Genomic DNA, 20,000 nt, shown 5'->3' on the forward strand with positions numbered 1-20,000 from the left:
TCTGTCATTCTCCAACTCAATCAATTGTATCAAACCATCCCCTTCACGAGTATTACACCCATCCCCTCCCGGCATCTGTACTGAATCCCCCTGACCCCACAGCCCCAGTAGCACCAGTATCCTGACCTCTCACACACGCGCACGGTCCAGGCAGCGATGATCCACAGAGAGATGCTGAAGACCAGCAGCACCGTGCCGGGACAGATGGTCATCAGAGTCTTCATCACGAACCGCGTGTTAAAGTGCACCTTCAGCGACAACACAGGTGGAAAGTGATTACTACTGGGGCCAGTGTTCACATACACATACACACACCTACACACACACACACACACACACATGTATAAACACATAAACAGACACAATGCTACATTCCAGATCTCCTTTCATACATTTTTAAGGACAACATCTTAATCAGCTAATTCCAAATGGTGCTTGATATTGCGGCCCTAAGAGAGTCTTTAAGTCTGAATGTCTTAATTGTTTCATGTGCAGGTCGAGCCCGCGCCAGCCCCTAACCAGACTCTGTAATCCACATGTAAACTTCCGATCTGCGTTCCATTTGTGGATGGAGCAGGCAGAACATTAGTGTCTGACTCCACTCTGAGGGCGGCAGGAGAGAGCGGTCTGGAGAAACTCTGACCGACGGGACGTCATGTTATTGTTGCACTTCCAAGGCAGAGTCACCTTCTCTCTCACTTTGTCACAGTCCAGAGGGCCACACTGAGGAGATCTCACTCACAGACACACATGCGCACACAAACACACACAGACACACACACCAGCACACACAACACATCAACCCACTAAATAGCATGCTTAGTATGTATACACTCTCCTCTCTCACACGCTGACCCTTCTGCTTTAGACTCCACTATTGTATTCATATTTAGGGCAGTCTGTTCAAATCATCTTCTCTCATGAGCTCCAGCCTATGACTACTTTGATATATACTTTGATATACTCAGATATGTCCTGGTCCCCAGGACTGCCTTGAGCCGAGGCGGGCCCCAGGGCTGGGGGTCCAGGGGGCTTTGCCCCACATATGTCCCCCGTCATGTACGACATATTTTGCGCTTAACAAATATAATTGTAGCACATGAATGGTTGATACGATACGGGGGGGGGGGGGGGGGGGGGGGGATAGAACAGGAGGTGGCGCAGAGGAGAGAGAGGCGCAGAGGATAGGAAGGATGAGGGGATATGGTTGGGATATGAAATTAGGTTTATTTTGATGGAAAGGACTCGTGACCTTATATCTCATCACTGCCCCACCGCCTCTCTCTATCTCTGTGTCTCTCCCCACTCCAGTTCAACAAATACTCAACAAGTGACACACAGCAAAAAGCAGTCACAAAGTAGAACAGACACACACACGCACACACACACATACAGACACACACACACACACACACCCCCCCCGGCGGCCCAGGCAGCCACCTTGTTGAGGGCCCCGATGCTGCGGGACGAGGCGTCGGTGAACAGCTTGCTGTGCAGCAGCATGACGCGGGCGATGAGGTAGAGGCGCAGGAACATGGGCACGCTGAGCACCATGTCCAGGTCAGCCTCGGCGTGCGACGGTGTGTAGGAGAAGGCCAGCCGCGCCCGCCACAGGAACTTGAAGTCGCCTGGCACCGGGTGCACGGCCGACACCAGCAGCTCCAGCGAGATCAGCAGCACACGCTCCATTGTCATGGCGATGCGCCAGTCGTCGGCACCGTTGTCGATGACAAACAGCTGAAGACGGTAAGAGAGAGAGAGAGAGAGAGAGAAGGAGAGGGAGACGTTAGAAGAAGTGACGAAGCAGCAGAAGAAAGGAAGAGATGGAGGAAGAGTCAAAGAGTGACAAAGTAGTGAAAAGAGAGAGAGTGAGAGACGGAGAGGGACAAATTGCTTTCATCTGTTGTAAAAAGTTTGGTTCATTATGGTGTTTACACAGTGAAACAGTGTGTGTGGGAGTGAGTGGGAGTGGGGATGAGTGGGAACATGGAGTGTTTTCTGATCAGTAATCTATATGGTCCCCAGTGTTCGGGCCCCCAGTCGTCCTTTATGGACACTCCCTACAATAGCTTCATAATTATCCCAATCACAACATCGCCGCTCCGCCAGATCATTACGGGGGAGTTTCTCCCAGTCCTAACGATACAGCTTTAATTGCATCCCCCCCCCCAACCTCCCTTGAACCAGACTCACACATGATCCCACTAACCCCCTGTTGATGTTGTTTATGTTCTTAATTGTCATGGTTACTTTTGATACCATCAGTCTTATTACAACCAACCCGCTAAGAGCGGCTTTCATTATTACAGAGAGAGAGCGGGAGAGAGTGTGAGGGAGTTTGAGAGAGTTTTAGAGAGAAAGACAGAGGGAGAGAGGGAACAAGAGAGAGAGAGAGAGAGAAAAACAAAAAAGGCATGGAGAAAAAGAGCAGATGTGTGGTGCGATGTGTGGAGAGCGACCCGCTTGATGTTAATAAAGATTGTTCTGTGGAATATTCCAATGTTGACGTTGGAATAATCTGTTAACAGTTAACAGTTGGTGCAAGGAAATTCTCTTTATCACATAACCCGTCCCTAGAGGATGTTCACACACACCTCACCACCTTACTTTACACACACACAGACCACACAAGCACACAAATACACAGCCAACTGCCCTATTTCCCTCCACACAAACACCTTTCACAGACACACAAAAACATCTCCGGACATTGTTTGAACCATGGGTCAGATGCCTGATGCTTTCCTCTAATGATTCCAATGACTCTATGTGCATGTGTGTGATATGTGTGTGTATGTGCATATGGTTGATATGTGTGTGTAAGTGCATGTGTGTGATATGTGCGTGTCTGTGCACCACGTGTGTGTCTCTGAGGTTCTAGCTGTGTAAATCTGTGTTTGTGATGTTGCGTGTGTTTGTGTATGCCTGAGTTCGCAAGAGAGTGTGTGCAGACCTAGCCTAGTCATGGTGACTGTTGCCAAGGCGACAACATCAAAGACCAGCCAAGCTTAATTAGGATCCCAGTGAGAGAGAGAGAGAGGGAGGTAGCGAGAGGGAGCGAGAGCGAGCAAGAAGCAGAAAGCAAGGAGAAGAGAGAGCGAGAGAGAGAGAGAGAGAGAGAGAGAGAGAGAGAGAGAGAGAGAGAGAGAGAGAGAGAGAGAGAGAGAGAGAGATAGAGAGTGAAGGTGACAAGAAAAGAGGTTTAGGACTAAAAGGAGCAGAGACGCGGGGACAGGGAGATGGGAATGTGAGCGAGTGGAGCACAATGGAGGGGAGACAGCACAAAGAGCTCGTCAGACAGCCATGCTCCTCACACAGGCCTGCTCGCCTTTCACTAGGTGTGTCACCGAATCTAATGTCACTGTGCTTCCTTGCAGCACATGTCAGCGTGTAAAGATGCTGCTGTGTGTCTGTGTGTTTTGTCGGTGTGTTTATTTTGTGTGTGTGTGTGTGTGTGTGTGTGTGTGTGTGTGTACGTGTGTACGTGTTTGGTGAGTCAGAAAGGACAGCTCAACACAATGAATCCTCGTTCACATTTGCAGGCGATAGATTTCATCTGTTTGGCATTCACTCTTTTCGGCTCCCAGTGTGTGTGTGTGTGTGTGTGTGTGTGTGTGTGTGTGTGTGTGTGTGTGTGTGTGTGTGTGTGTTTGTGTGGGTTTGTGTGTGTATGTGTGTGTTTGTGTCTGTATATGTGTGTGTGTGTTTGGGTAAGTGTGTGTGTGTGTGTGTGTGTGCGTGTGTGTGTGAGAATGTTAGTATTAATGCATGGTCCCTGCCTCCCCCTCTCTCCCTGTCCTCCGTGCTCCACTTTCCTCTGAATTACATTTCACCAAATCAAAACGGAGGTGATCCAGGTTTCTTTCCTTCTGAGGAAATTACCCCCCCCCCCCCCCCCCCCCCCCCCCCCCCCCAACCCACCCCTGCGCCCCCTAACTCCCTGTCATCTGTCTTTTCCTGGCTAAATGGCCACGAGGAAGGGCTAAATAATTAAATTCCATTAGGGAGCTAATCTGTCAATGGGAGTGAGTGGGTGCCAGTGGCTCAACATGAACAGGAGAGCAGTGGTTTGTGGGTGGGGGGGTTGGGTGGGGGTTCTGGCCGTGTAAGGAGAGGTACAGTCCAGAGATAGTGATTTCCTTTGCGTCGAAACCCCCACTTTCCCCGAACAGCCCACATACAATAAGCAGCCACGGAGCTGTAGCACGCGCAAAGAGAGAGAGGAAAGGAAAGACAAAAAAACATTATTACAGCAGAACAAATTGGGCTATCAAGAGAGAAAAGGCCGTTGGGGAACAACAGACATAATAGAGAAACAATAGCGTTTGGTGTTTTTTGCCGTTCTGTAGATTTAAACCCCAGGTGCAGTTTGGTCGGGGGTTCTGTCGTGTCATTTGACTGCTGTCCTTTGTAAAGCAGCCAATGCTGCTCACAACGAATTGGGTGGGATTGGTAGTTTGCTCACACAGTTGGAGCCGTGTGGAGGAGATCCAGCCTGTGTGTTTGTGTGGATGTGTGGGTGTGTGGAAGGGAGGGTGTAGGGGTTGTTAAGAGGGCAAAATGGGAAAGCAGGTCAGTGCAAGCAATGTGGGAATGAGGATTTCTCTCTGAGAGTGAAAGAGATGTGTGAATATGACAGCTCGGCAGAGACTGTGTATGTGTGTGACTGTGTATGTGTGCGTGTGTGTGTGTGTGTGTGTGTGTGTTTGTGTGGGAGGGTTTGTGTTTGAGTGGTCTTTTCTTTTTACAGTTGGAAGGTGTGATAATTCACCTCCTCTGTCCTCCTGTGCACCCCGCTAGAGGAGACATCTTTACCCCTGCGTGGTGTCTATCCATCCATCATCCCCTCATCCCTCACCACCCATCCCTCATCCCTCAATCCTCACCCCCCAATCCCTCACCCCTCAATCCTCACCCCACATCCCTTCATCTCTCATCCTCCCATCCCTCGTCTGCTGTGTCCCCTGCGTCCCTCCATCCGTCAGCCTGTCCCGTCCCCGTGCAGCAGCACATCAGTAATCGCATTAGGGTCCCGGGCTGCAGATGTCTGTCCACGTGGAACAGGGAGTCAGGCCGGGCCAGACTGCCACAGAGCATTCACTCACATGCTGTATAAGCACCCCCACACACACACACACACACACACACACACACACACACACACACTAGCTTGCTGAACCCCCCCCACACACAAACACTCATACACAGACACATACACATGCAAGCTTGCATCACCCCACCCCCCCACACACACACGCTTACAAACACACCCCCACACACACACACAAACATACAAGCTTGCCTCACACATACACACATGCTTTGCTTGCTTCTCAAACACCTACGCCTCACACACACACACACCCCCCCCCCCCCACACACACACACACACACACAAACACACACACACACACACACTGTTGTAAATTCCCTGTTAGGGTTATATCGTATCGCATATAGATATATAATGTATATTGTTATTTCTATTCAGGCACTTGGGACAGCCCAGGTAGCGCCGTAGGGTCTTAGAGTTTTACGAGGTGCACGGGACTATGTCAGAGTTTGTTGCGCCTCGATTGCATAACCCGCAAAGACAGAGAATGCATTCGTGAAGAGTGAGTTAATACTGAATGACGCATATTTATGTATATTTATGCAGGATAAATGTTATATGCAGTCCGCCATTCTGTTCCATATAGTGGCCGTGATTTGTGTGTTTTGAGCTGGTTTCTGCTATTGTGTTAGTTGATACACTCATTAATCGGGCAGCTAGTGTATAAGCCTGTACCTCGTGTAGACATTGCATATGTGTACGTCACTCTACCGCGCCGTTGTCGGCTGTTATATTGCGTTAACGTGTGTATGTTGAAGCTATTTATGCCAGTTATGTTTGTATAGCATTTATGGGATATTGCTAGTACTGAAGCCCGGTGTTTTAGTATGTAAATCTTGTAATAATCATTTGTCCATTTTCTTATTCTGTCTTACAGAAAACCATTCGTACATTTATTCATTCATTCCTTCATTAATCTGATTATTTATTGAAGCCATGTCATTCGCCTATTTAAGATATATAAACAACAAAAACTGTTCCCTGTGTATGCGTCTACTCTCTGACCGGAGTTGCTGCCCTGGATAAAGTGGTCCCAGCGCACACACGTACATTCTTCAATATTGGTCCTTCGAGCCGGATCTACTTCACCCACGATGGAGCCATGGATGCACAGAGAACAGCAGCAGCCAAAAGCGGAACACAAGGACAAGGAAGACCGCAACAGCTTCTAGCACACATGCAGGGCTATCAGGTCAGCTTACCACAGTCCTTCATGCTTTATACTGCCCCCTTCAAAGACGACAGCGAGAGTGCCAGCGCACAGCAGCTGCGGACACTCAGCCTGCAGGCCGAGTCTGCCGTTACAGGTGACCAGCTATACACAGCGCTCGGGCCCCCTCCCTGTCCCTCGCCAGGAGCAGTCGATAAGGTGAGTCAATTGGACATAGCATCGTATGCTAGTAATCTGCCCAGCCACCTGCACATGTGTGTGGGGCTCCAATCGCCAGCCCCCTCCGAACAGAGCTGCTACAGTCGGCGCTCAACAGAATACAGCTTCAATGCAAGCGGACCAGGTTCTCCTACGCAACAGCGCACGCTCTGGGCGTCCCGTCGAACCACTCACCTTGGTTGAACTCCCAACCAGACAGCCGTGTCTTTCAGCAGCAGCCGGTATACCCCCAGCTGGGACCACCTACCCAGCCTCAAGAACAGCTGCCGCTAACACCATTGCCTTGCACAACAACTGGAGCATTGCAGTCTCAAGCGATAACAGTTTGTACGCCAGGCCAAAGGCAGTAGAGCTACACGTTGACTCAGTCCCTACCGTCAACAATAACTTCTGCACCGCTATTCGGAGCAATTCCTAGGCCGCCAGTTCCCACTGCGACGAGTATGGTCATGACACATTCTAACTTCCAGGCGATGCAAGCAGTGGGCCAACAACTGTCAACAGCACCAGGGTACCAGCCTGCCTACCAGCCAAACCAGCTTGTGCCATCGCCTGTGCAGATCATGTATGCCAGCATGCCAACGGCCGTACAGGCCCAATATCAGCCTACGCCAATGACACCTGCCTATCCAGCATATCAATATGCTCCAGTTATGCCTGCACAGCCTACATATCATCCCCAGACTGCAACAGCGCAGTACCCTGCACATCAGTTACCCGCTGCAGCTGCTCTCCAGCCAGTGGGCCAGCACCCAGTAGGCACGCCTCAGCAGTTTACCTATCAACCACCCACATGGGCAGTGGCGCCTTTACCATACACACCTGCTGTCCCCCCGCAGACAGCATATCAGCCTCCGCCAGTCATCCGTGCACAGCCAGTGTATCAACTGCCGCCGTACCAGCTGAGCCATCATCCACAACCGGTGTACCAGCCCCAGCCTGCTCCAACAACTCAGCCAGCCTATCAGCTGGTGCCTCCAGCACCTGGTCCAGCACCATATCAGCCTGTACAAACTCCGCCGGTCCAGTATGCCCTTCAGCCCCGGTATGCACCAACACAGATGACATCTGCTCTCCAGCCTCCCAGGCAGCCAGTCCCAGTACATAACTTAGTCAATGACAATGAGAGAGTCTTCACTGACCTGAAGATGGCGCTGGACCACCTACTCAGTCCCCACACTGAACTCTCTGAGCATTACAAGTACCGTGTACTTATGGAGCACTTGGTTCTGGGTGAAGCCAGGTTGATAGCACAGTCCTGCAGGCACTATGTGCAGCCCTACACCGCCACCATGCTGGCCTTACTGCGGCAATATGGACAGCCACATCAACTCGCGCAAAGCGAGATTGCTGCGATCCTGAACTCTCCTGACCTCAAAGCAGCAGATTCCAAAGCCTTCCAGAGCTTGGCCCTTAGCGTCGACCTGCTAGTGGGAATGGGCCCAACGGGATGGAAGTGATGTCGACTGGCCATGTCGATCGGCTCCTGAGTAAGCTCCCTATGCAATCGAGGGACGGCTTCGTGGAGCATCTACAGGCTCAAGGCCGCCTCAATACAAACAGCCTAAACCCGTACAACCTTCGAGACCTCTCCGACTGGCAAAGGCCGGTAAAAGGCCGAAGCTCAAAGACTGTCCCCAAGAATGGCACAGCGCCATCGGATTGAAGGGCCACAGGCCCCAAAACAGATAAGCAAGTTCCTGTGCCCAGGCCTCACAACCTCTCAGTTTATCATGGCTCCGACAAGCCTAAATCTGACAGCCATCAGCCTTCAGAGACGTTTCGGTCGGAGGCCAAGTAGCAGAAGTTCAAGAGGATATATCTCTTCTGTGAGAGTGCTGATCACTACCTAGTACAGTGTCCAGACATCGTCCGGCGCTCACCGGAAGAGATCGAGAAGTGGATAGCAGACGGAAAGCGTTGTCGTAAGTGTGGTCGCACCAACCACGAGCAAGAAGCCTGCACCCTGAAGAAAGCGTGCAGTGAATGTCAGGAGGTTCACCTCAGAGTTCTCCATACTATCACCAAGCCAGGTCCCTGCGTCTACCTCATCACGCCGAAGGATCGCGCCTCACTCGCACACTCCAAGCAAGGAGGAAAGGTATACCTTAAGGTGGTACCAATCATCATTAGCCATGGGAGCAAGTCGCTGCACACCTACGCGATCCTTGATGATGGGGCCAAACGCACAATAACACTGCCTGCTGCCGTTCGTCACCTGGAACTCAAAGATGAAGCCGAATCTCTTGCTCTGTGGACGATCCACCAAGACGTGGCTCGCCTCACTGGTGCGTCAGTCAACTTCCATGTGGCCTCCCTGGCACAGCCTTCAGAACAGCACCTGGTTAAGGGTGCCTTCACAGCGGGTCGGCTAGCCCTGTCAGAGCAATCTTACCCTGTAACTGCATTTCAGAAGCGCTATCACCACTTGAGGGGCCTCCCGCTGCAGAACTTCAGTAATGCGCATCCGCTACTGCTAATCGGTGCAGATTGCACACACCTGATCACATCCAAAGAGCCCGTCAGGTTCGGCCCCAAAGGTGGACCCGTAGCCGTTCACACAGCGCTCAGCTGGGTACTCCAGGGTCTAGATGGTCTCGGGTCTCATGCTGCTTCAGGCTACTTAACATCTCTCAAGCCAGCGCCAGACGACTACAACCAACATCTCGAATGTCTCTGGCAGCTCGACGTACTCCCGTTTCGAAGCGAGAAGCTAGCAGTACGGTCCTGTCTGGACCAAGAACCATGAGCATTCTGGAAGCATGCACTGAGAGGGTGAAGGTCATTGACACATTCCGGTACGCCACACCTCTGCTCCGGGCTAAGAATACGCCACTGCTGAAAGCCGCTGCTGAAGCAGTTATGCCAATGCTCTGCAGCACAGAGCGACGACTGGTAAAAGACCCAGCTAAGGCTAAAGTCTACAAAGCAGAGATCCAAAAGCTCATTGATGGACGGCAATGTTCCATCAGGTTCGTCTCCTACCGGAGGACCGGCCATTGCTGAGGTTCGTCTGGAGAAACCTGCGAAGAGAAGAGCAACCTAACATCTACCAATGGCAGGTCTTGCCATTCGGTACAACAAGCAGCCCGTGCTGCGCAACGTTTGCGCTGCAGAAGCACGTCAAAGACCAGGTGGAAGGGAAATGAAGACATCCTGCAGTCCATAGAGCAGTCGTTCTACGTGGACAACTGTCTCCAGAGCCTTTCAACACCCGAGTCTGCCAAGCTCCTCGCGGACAAGATGCGGCAGTGTCGGCAATGTAGCCTCAGGAGGATTCGAGATCCGACAGTGGGCAAGAAACTTCCCATCTGTTGTCTCCCATCTGCCTTCCACTGCCAGATCAGAGAGCACAGAGCTTTGACTAGCTGAGAAGAGCACCGACCCTCAGGAGCCGGCTCTGGGCCTACCGTGGCATTGTCCGACTGATCAACTTGGCTACAAGCCCAAGCCGATGGAGAGCGAGATTCCCACCATGTGCCACGTATACATGGTGCTGGCCAGACAATATGATCCTCTGGGAGTCATCATTCCCTACACAACGCGGGCCAAGGTCCTCGTCCAGAAACTGTGGGCGAAGAAGAGGAACTGGGACGACCCAAACCTTCCTCCTTACATCCTCGAGGCCTGGTCCAGTTGGGAGAGGGGACTCCCCGAGCTGGCAAATATCTCCCTATCGTGAACCTACGCACCACAGGACATCGCCACTGAAGCCACAGACTATAAAATGCATGTCTTCTGTGACGCCTCCAAACAGGCATACGGTTCGGTAGTTACCTCACAACGAAAAGTGATGACACCGTCCATGTCTCATTCGTTATGGCAAGGTCTAGGGTGGCCCCAAAGCGCCAGCAGTCGATGCCACGACTAGAGCTCTGTGCAGCATTGACAGGAGCCAAGCTCTCTCATTCATCGAGAGCTCACCTTTAGCATCACCCAGACCTTCCGTTGGATTGACTCCACCACCGTCTTAACCTGGCTGACATCCGAGTCCTGCAGGTTCAAGGTCTTCGTTGGAACTCAGAGATTCAGGACCTGACGTCCTTGCACACCTGGTGATATGTGGATATGGCCAACAATCCAGCCGGCGATCTCACCCGCGGCAAGACCTTGGCTGAGCTGGCGGCACCAAATCGGTGGATTCCAGGGCCATCGTTCCTCCGTGGTCCACCTAAAAATTGGCCATTTCTTCCCACCTCCACAGAGCCAGAAGATGCTGCTGAGCTCAAGCAAAGTACCTTCTGCGGTCTCACACAAACGAGTCTGGCACCTCAAACACCAGACGTCACACAGTTCGACAGCTGGACAGACATGGTCAACGCCACCCAGCAGTTCTTTAATGGGGCGGCGGCTGACCCATCCTTACCTCAATCGGACCTTCTTGACACCGAAGCCCTCCTGCTGAAGGCCAGCCAAGCGGACTGCTTCCCAGAAGAGATTAAGTGTCTCAGGGCTGGCAAACCAGTACTGCCCAGTAGTAAGCGCAGTACGCTTACACCGAAGATGGATCCGACAATGGGTCTTATCTGAGTCGGTGGACACTTTCGTCGTATGGACACCTCCTGTTCTTCTGACATCCACCCCATAGTTCTCGATCCCTAGCATGCGATAACAAGACTCCTCATCAAGGACGTGGATGCACGACTACTCCCAGTGTTGTGCCTGAACGCGTTCATTGAACAATAGTTCATGAACTCGTTCATATTTTGGGCGAACGTGAACTGAACGTACTGTATTACTGCCTGATGAACGTTACTGTGAACTCATTCATTCTGGTGTCTGTGAACGACACGATCACTTGGTTTAACTTCGTTCAATATGGGGGTTATTTGTTTATCAACATGGCAGATGCGCGCGCAGATCGCCGTGTTGTTTGACCGGTTGCCATGGAAATCTCTGTGTGGGTAATTTGCGGTTGCGGTGTTGACAGCTTACTGTTACATTCAACTGTAATCAGAAAATGGGTTATATGCTATAGATCCTATAGTATCTGTCGTATAAAGGCTGGGAGGAATCTCAAATTATAAATATGTACACTTTATTTTGAAAGTATAGACCGGCGCGATTCCAATTGAAACGAATGGCGCGGTGATTACAAAATGAGAGCTGTTAAATTGTGGAAAATGTATTAAACTGTAATCAGACAACGCGGTTATATGCTACAGACCCTAGAGTATCTGTGGTATAAAGGCTGAGACGAATTTCGAATTATAAATAAGTACAATCCATAACGTTAGCTCTCTGGCTCATAGCTCAGCGGACTAGAATACCTCATAGAATCATTGCTTGTTGGCCGGAAACGGAAAGAGCGGCTGTTCACATTTGGTTGTAGTCTTTTCGCTCAGTTCTCCGTCTCATCAGTAGGGCTAGAACCGAGCGAAAAGACTACAACCAAACGTGAACGCCCCCCCTTTCCGTTTCCGGCCAACGAGCAATGAGTCTTCCAACAGAAATCAATGGGATTTACAAAATGCGCTAAATGTGCAATAAAACACGATAGAAACTGTATTTCGCTACGATACTTGATTCAACCACTCTATTTCATCCTAGACAAACCACAAAGGGGGCTCAATGTTCAAAATACCGGAAAAAACGGATAGCTCACAGCAACATATTGGAAAAAAAGAACTATGAACTAGGTCATTTTTTGGAACTGTGAACTTACTTCAAAATTTTGAATTATGAACGTTTAACTGAACTAGTTCATTTTAAAATTTGTGAACTGAACTTTGAACTAGTTCACGTAGAAAGTGAACTTTCCCAACACTGACTACTCCACCCAGGGCCCGATAGGGTCTTCGCCGAGATCAGGCGCAAGTATTGGGTCCTGCGTGGGAGACAGGCTATCAAGCACCATCAGAGGACTTGTGCGGAATGCAGGAAATGGAGAGGCCAGCCAGTGGTTCCAATAATGGCGGACCTACCTCCTGCCCATATGCGGATCTTCATGCCTCCGTTCTTCTCGACGGGAGTGGACTGCTTTGGACCATACATCATCAAGGTCGGGCGGCGCAGTGAGAAACGATGGGGTGTCATACTTAAATGTCGCACCACTTGGATCTGCTAAATGGTATCGACGCCGACGCCTTCCTCCTAGCATTGAGGCGATTCATCGCACGTAGAGGCACCCCTTTCGAGGTACTCTCTGATCAGGGAACAAACTTCCGAGGTGCAGAGAGAGAGCTGAAGGAGGCATTCGCTGCAATGGAACCACAGCTACAAGAGAGACTTGCCAAGCAACGGATCAAGTTTAAGTTCAACCACCAGCAGCTCCCCACTTTGGTGGCGCCTGGGAGCGTGAGATACAATCCGTCAAGAAAGCTCTGTAGGTGGTGATTGGCGCTCAGTCTCTCCAAGAAGAAGTCCTGCTCACAGTCTTAATCGAGTTGGAAGGCATCCTTAATTCCAAGCCTTTAGGATACGTGTCGTCAGACGTTGGGGATCCAGATCCTGTGACACCAAACATGTTGCTGATGGGGCGGCGGGACGCCTCCTTGCCACAAGTGTCCTACGCTCCGGACCCACTCACCAGGAGACGGTGGCATCATTGTCAAATGATGGTGGATCACTTCTGGACACAATTCCTCAGAAGCTACTTACCGGCTCTCCATGTCCGCCAGAAGTGGCGCCAACCTACTGATGATCTCCTCCAAGACACTGTCGTGATGATCGTCGAACCTCAGCTGCCACAGGATCATTGGCCCGTTGGGAAGGTGGTCTAGCTGAATGCCAGTGCCGATGGATGCATTCTGTCGGCTGAGGTCCAAGTGGGGGACAAGACTTACCTGCGACCAGTAGCACGCCTTGTCTGGCTGCCAGCTGTTCCGGACGAGGACGCCGATCCAGGGACTTCTGTAGCACCTTAGGGAATTTATTTTGTTTACATAATAGCCATGCTATTCAGGGGGCGGCTGTTGTAAATTCCCTGTTAGTTTGTTATATCGTATCGCATATAGATATATAATGTCTATTGTTATTTCTATTCAGGCACTTGGGACAGCCCAGGTAGCGCCGTAGGGTCCTAGAGTTTTACGAGGTGCACGGGACTAGGTCAGAGTTCGTTGCGCCTCGATTGCATAACCCGCAACGACAGAGAATGCGTTTGTGAAGAGTGAGTTAATACTGAACGACGTATATTTATGTATAATTATGCATATTTATGCAGGATAAATTTTATATGCAGTCCGCAATTCTGTTCCATATAGTGGTCGTGATTTGTGTGTTTTGAGCTGGTTTCTGCTATTGTGTTAGTTGATACACTCATTAATCGGGCAGCTAGTGTATAAGCCTGTACCTCGTATAGACATTGCATATGTGTATGTCACTCTGCCGCGCCGTTGTCAGCTGTTATATTTAACTGTGCTAACGTGTGTATGTTGAAGCTATTTATGCCATGTTATGTTTCTATAGTATTTATGGGATATTGCTAGTAGTGAAGCCCGATGTTTTAGTATGTAAATCTTGTAATAATTATTTGCCTATTTTCTTATTCTGTCTTACAGAAAACCATTCGTACATTTATTCATTCATTCCTTCATTCATGTGATTATTCATTGAAGCCATCGTTGATGTCATTCGCTTATTCAAGATATATAAACAACAAAAACTGTTCCCTGTGTATGTGTCTACTCTCTGACCGGAGTTGCCGTCCTGGATAAAGTGTTCCCAGCGCACACACGTAGATTCTTCCATGCACACACACACACACACACACACACACACAGACACACACACACACACACACACACACACACACACACACACACATGCCTCATACACACACACAAACACACACACTTGTGTCACACACACACAACCCTGGGAAACACTCTTGGGTCTCGCTAATCCAAAGAAGAGTTTCAAGAAAAAAATTGGGAATCCCCAACAGATGTACACCTCTCGTTTTGATCCACATGTCATGCACATGAACACTCTCTGACACACACACACAAACACACACACACACACACACACACACACACACACACACACACACACACACACACACACATACACACACACACACGCCCACGGACACACAAACGTACACAACTACAACTGTATGACTGATGACTTTCCTAGTCTGCAATTTCATCTCTGAGGGAACACCCCTCTGGCTGCCTTTACAGAATAAAACAATGAGAGAGGAGGGAGAGAGTGATGGAGAGATGTAAGGAGAGAGGTTGAGGCATAGAGAGATGGAGGGAGAGAGAGACTGAGGGAGAAAGAGATGGAGGGAGAGAGAGATGAAGGAGGAAAGGAGAGGTTTAACTAGAAAAAGAATTTGTTTGTGTGTGAGATATGACTTCAAGGTAGATGCATGTGTGCGTGTGTGTGTGTGTGTGTGTGTGTGTGTCAGTGTCCATGTTCAAGGTAGATGTGTATGTGTGCATGTATGTGTGTGTGTGTGTGTGTGTGTGTGTGTGTGTGTGTGTGTGTGCGTGTGCATGTGTCTGGTTTGTGGGATGTTGCTTCAGAGTTTGCAACTTAATATATGCCTGCATGGACTTTATCTGGGTGACCATTTGTCATGATGAAGACAAACAAGAATTCAGCCAACAAGGTTGATAACATCAGGGATGACATCCATGAGGATAAGGCCTGCAGTTTTTAATGTAGGGCAAATGTGAAAGGGTGATATAATAAAATTGTGAAAACAGAACCACAGAGACACATGACCCAGGAGGGGAGGTTGGGAAAGGAGCCTTTTATGTCCAAAAACTTGGGAGAACTATTTCCTTCCATTTAGTTTTCCATTGTGAATCCAAAACACAAACTCCAATATCCAAACATACCAACGTCATTCTCTAAGCGTTGCCTTTTCTAGTGTGTTGAGATGTTTCAGCTGAACAAACGGGATGCCGACATCGTTCACATGCTGATGCCGCCAGCCGGCTGTGTTCTTTTTTGTTGTTAATAGCTTAGAGTGCTAAGACCATCTTTCAAATCAATGGACTGATCTGAAATGGTCAAGAAGTACTTCACATGGGAAGCAAGAAAGTAGTAAACTAATGGTCAAAGAGCACTAATGGACTGCAGAAACATCTTTTTCTCTTCGCTCTAACACTCTACACTGTATATTTGATTAACTCCAACAACAATTCAATTTTACTTCCCAGTCTTGATTTCTTGCACATTTATGAATCCATTTATTAGGGACTAGCTTTGATTGAAGTATGGAGATTCCGTTAGACTTTATGTCTGAATTATCATTATTCATTCACAGTGTGTGTGTCTCTCTGAATATATGTCTGGGTGTGTGAATTTGTGCGAGTGAGTGAGTGAGTGAGTGAGTGAGTGAGTGAGTGAGTGAGTGAGTGAGTGAGTGAGTGAGTGTGTGTGTGTGTGTGTGGGTGCATGCGTGCGTGCATGCCTGTGTTCTTCTAAAGAGAGGTCCACTGGTGACCTGGCAGTTTGTGAGTCATACAACAAATTCAAATTTGTACAAGCACCATTTAAGCCAAAGCGACATGAAACAGGCCAAATGAAAGGTGGAAAACTACTGACCATATTATGCATTCATATACTAGCCAAATGCTAGAAATAATGTTGAGAAACATAGTTTATTTTGGTTGAATCAAGAGCAGGTAACAAGTTGTAATTCAAGTCAACTCCTAAATAAAATGTGACTTTTGCAATTTAAGCCTCTTTCAATGTTGAAGGACCGTGATAACATCAATTATAAAACCTCATACATGGTCCTCGCCTCCCTTTACCATGAAACCTTTCTAGTGGAAAGAATGCTCAAGTTAAACTGCTCTTCAATTTAACTGGGAACTATCCACTATCCTCTGACGAGCTATTCAAAGCAAAGCTTAAAACGTACAGTTTTAACTCTACAGTTTGGATGATTTGTGTCAGTGTCTGTCTAATCATGATAATGTTTCTGTTTCGGATTGTATCGAAGCATGTTTGTTCATGCTTGTCTGTGCTGCTACTAAATTAGCAGCAGTCTACATTTCCAGTATGCACTTTTCTCTTCAAATTCATTATTCTGTATGTCCTAGCTGCGGTGACTATGACTGGATGCCTGACTCTCCTTATGGTTAACCGGCCAGCACCCCGTCATTGATTTAAAATGTTTTACCTGTATGCATGTATTTATGTATGTAGTTAAATTTTCCGCCTATTAAACTCCTGTTCAACCCTGGAAGGAGGGATCCCCCACTCTGCGTTCCTCCTCAAGATTTAATCCTTGCTAATTAAAGGAGTTTTTTCTTGCCCTAGGGTCATGGGGGTGTCATAAATATATGGCCTTTTGAAACTTTTATGGATTTATTAAGGGCTATACAAATAAAATTGAACTGAATTTTAATTGAAAATTGAACTATCCAAAGAAATTGCCCACAGATCACAAAAAAGAACAAGAATATGGCATTTGGTTTGTCCTGTATGGATCCTATGATCTGATAGGGTTGAATGGACTTCATGCCTCTGGCTGGTGTCACGCCTCCCATGTGATATCACACAGGTCAAGATGGTCGCCATGCCAGGTACAGACTTGTAAGCCTTGCTGCACCTGCAGTAATGCATCTTGGAAGTGATTGCATATTTTCTTTGTTTATCCTGGATGGGTCTCATTTCCTTAGAGCCACAAAGCCAAACGTGAGCACAGACTGTAACGCATGTGCTCTTGTGATGAACTTGCACATTTGCCCTGAGTCTAAATAATTCTACTCAGACAAAACAAAAGAACTGTCACATTTTATATCAAGGATAATAATGATCAAAGTGAGATAGCTTCATGAATATGTGAACCATTCTAAACAGAATTCAATTCAAAACAAATCAAGAACCAACGTTACGATATGAGAAAATAAATAGAACAAACGTGTTACAAGAGTTTCACTGTAATTATTTACTGTTATTTTTTTGCATAACTGTATGCCCTTTCCCCTACAATCATCTTAATTTAACTAATTTCATGATTTCATTTATAAAATGTTTCTTCTGCATGTGTCCATTAAAGTAAATATATTTCTTTCACGTCCATTAGCTGTAATGCATTCAGGCATCTATATTGAACTTAATGAACTCTACATACAAAAGACATTAGTATAGTGTCTCACATTCTGCATCTCATTAGGAGTAAAACGTATGGAGCTGTTGAACAAGATAGCGTGGAGGAGTAGGTTCACAACGTCCATTTACCATCCATGACTTCCAAGGCCTACAGAACCCGATAATTATGTTGTGGATGTTATGTTGATGTTGTTTATTTGCATTATAGTGAACACAAATGAGACAGTATAGTGTTGTCCCAATTCATACGAACGGGGCAAAATAATTGCGGGCACAGGAAAGATATATATACCTAAATACATAAATAAATAGGTGTTCAGAGAAATGTATTGGAATGGTTAATAACTAAATAATAAATATAATCGTTATCTTTAATATAACTCTGATGGACCAAAAAATACTGTATAAGCTGATATTAACATTGGTGGATCACTGTTTACCTGGCTCTTTTTATCCTCTGCCTCCTCTTACCTGGGAACCGTGAGAACGGATTCTCAAGGTGAAGCCCATTCACTCCCTGGTCCCACAAACACTAACTAAATAGCAGTCTGACATTTCTGCTGACTTTCCTTTAACCAACTCCAATCACAGCTCATTGAAGGCAAATGATGCAATCCCTCTCACAGCCTACACTGTGTCTGGAGGAAAAGTAATAACATGTTATTCCTACGAAGGGCACCTGATACATGTGTGTTACAAAGTGCACTGAAGTAAAGTTAAGTTAGTTTATTAAACACCTTGCCCTAAACAGCGCTAACACGAGCAGTGCCGATCCTCAGTGGAGAGAAATTACTTATTTAGGATGTATATAAGGCAAATGTAGGTCTACCATTCCTTTCTTATTGTCTTTATTAAGCTGAGAAAAGCCCCTCAATCTATTATCTTATCAATGAATACATGAATACAGTGAATAGTACACTTAAGTGGGATTCCCTGTATGGGATTTAAAATTGCCATACACTACAACGCTGACTAGGAAACCTTTCACATCACATTTCCTGTCTAGGATAATTAAAGTACCATCCTCTATTATCTTTTATCAATATGATAGCATAGGTTTGCACAATGGTGCAACAATAAATTACCACTCAGCTCTTGTGATCATATTTATTAGACAGAGCAAAGGTGTCAAACGCCCTCATTACCAACAGACACAAAAAGACCTGACCTATGGGAAACTAATCACATGATCAAATACACAGCCACTAATTGGTTATCTCCACCCGCTGCAGGTGGTGTCCACAGTGTTTAAAAGACTACGTGAGTCACCCCAGACCCATTGGAAGGGCCCCATGTGAATCAATCAACAGATAAAGGGCCGCTCCTCCCCATTATCAACACAAATAACTGTTCTGCTTGAAATGTATGACGTGATGAAGACAGGACATGACCTCAGACCATCACGACCTCGCTCTGAAACCCTGACCGCCCTAACAAACACACAACCCAAGTAAAGACATGATGAAGAGATAACCGATGAAGATGATAAAGGAAAGGAAGGACAGACAGATGGAGAAACTAAAGACAGACTGACAGCGCGGGCCGAAAGTGCGAGCGGGGCGGTCCAACCGCCATCCTGCTGCTGAGGCACGCGTGGTCAGCCGCACATGGGTCTCATATCCTGTTGACAGCGGGCAGCGTGATCCCACCATGTCATAATCTCCTCATGAGATCCTAATCCCTCCACGCTTTTTATTACCTTCAACCATGTCAAAGGAGCTGTGTGTGTGTGTCTGTGTGTGTGTTTGTGTATATGTGTGTGTGAGTCTGTGTATGTGTGTGTATGTGTCTCTGTGTGTGTGTCTGTGTGAGTGTGTGTGTATGTCTGTTCCAAACTAAGGTTGTGTGTGGTGTGACATGGACTTTTGTGCTCATAGATGTAAGCAAATAAGCTTTGCAATGGGCTTGTGTGTTGCCTAACAATATTAAACAAATACACAAGAGCACACACACACACACACACACACACACGCACACACACACAGACACACACACACAAACGTACACCATGTAGCTACCGTGTTCTTGTTGGAGCATGGAGTTAGAAGGCTTATGAAATTAAGTGAAATGCTGCTCTCACCATTAATACAACGATGGTTTGGGGATAACTCCCAACACTGCTGTTACCTCCCACACCTCACAGCCAGCGCCCTCCCCCTGCCCTCCCCAAATTCATATAACTTCATTTAATCAAATGGAATTATTTCTCCAAAAGATTAACAGATGATTTTATACCTCGCACTCACAGCTTTGCTCTCTCCCCCCCACTCTCTCTCTTTATCACTCGCTGCCTCTATGTGTCACTTTCTCTCTCTTTATTGCTCTCTCTCCCCTCTCATCTCATTTCGCCGTACAGTACTGTTTAGCTCCCCTGCTGGCATTAGTCTGTGTGTCACGTGTGCAGCCACAGTGTGTGGGAGGATGAGTGACTCTGTACGTGTGTGTGTGTGTGTGTGTGTGTGTGTGTGTGTATGT

General features: G+C 47.7%; 1 protein-coding gene across 1 annotated transcript in view; it reads right to left on the reverse strand.

Annotated features, from left to right (window-relative positions):
• Positions 1 to 20,000, reverse strand: part of kcnn3 (potassium intermediate/small conductance calcium-activated channel, subfamily N, member 3) — a gene marked incomplete at both ends in the record, with an annotated part of 49,470 nt that overhangs the window by 14,256 nt on the left and 15,214 nt on the right. Inside the window, 2 exons of the mRNA XM_079757282.1 lie at positions 127 to 248; positions 1,441 to 1,737. Of these exons, the coding sequence (XP_079613408.1) occupies positions 127 to 248; positions 1,441 to 1,737 (419 nt within the window). The remainder of the gene's footprint in view (positions 1 to 126; positions 249 to 1,440; positions 1,738 to 20,000) is intronic.

Source organism: Pollachius pollachius, assembly GCF_949987615.1.
Source record: "Pollachius pollachius genome assembly, chromosome: 1".
NCBI lineage: Eukaryota > Metazoa > Chordata > Actinopteri > Gadiformes > Gadidae > Pollachius > Pollachius pollachius.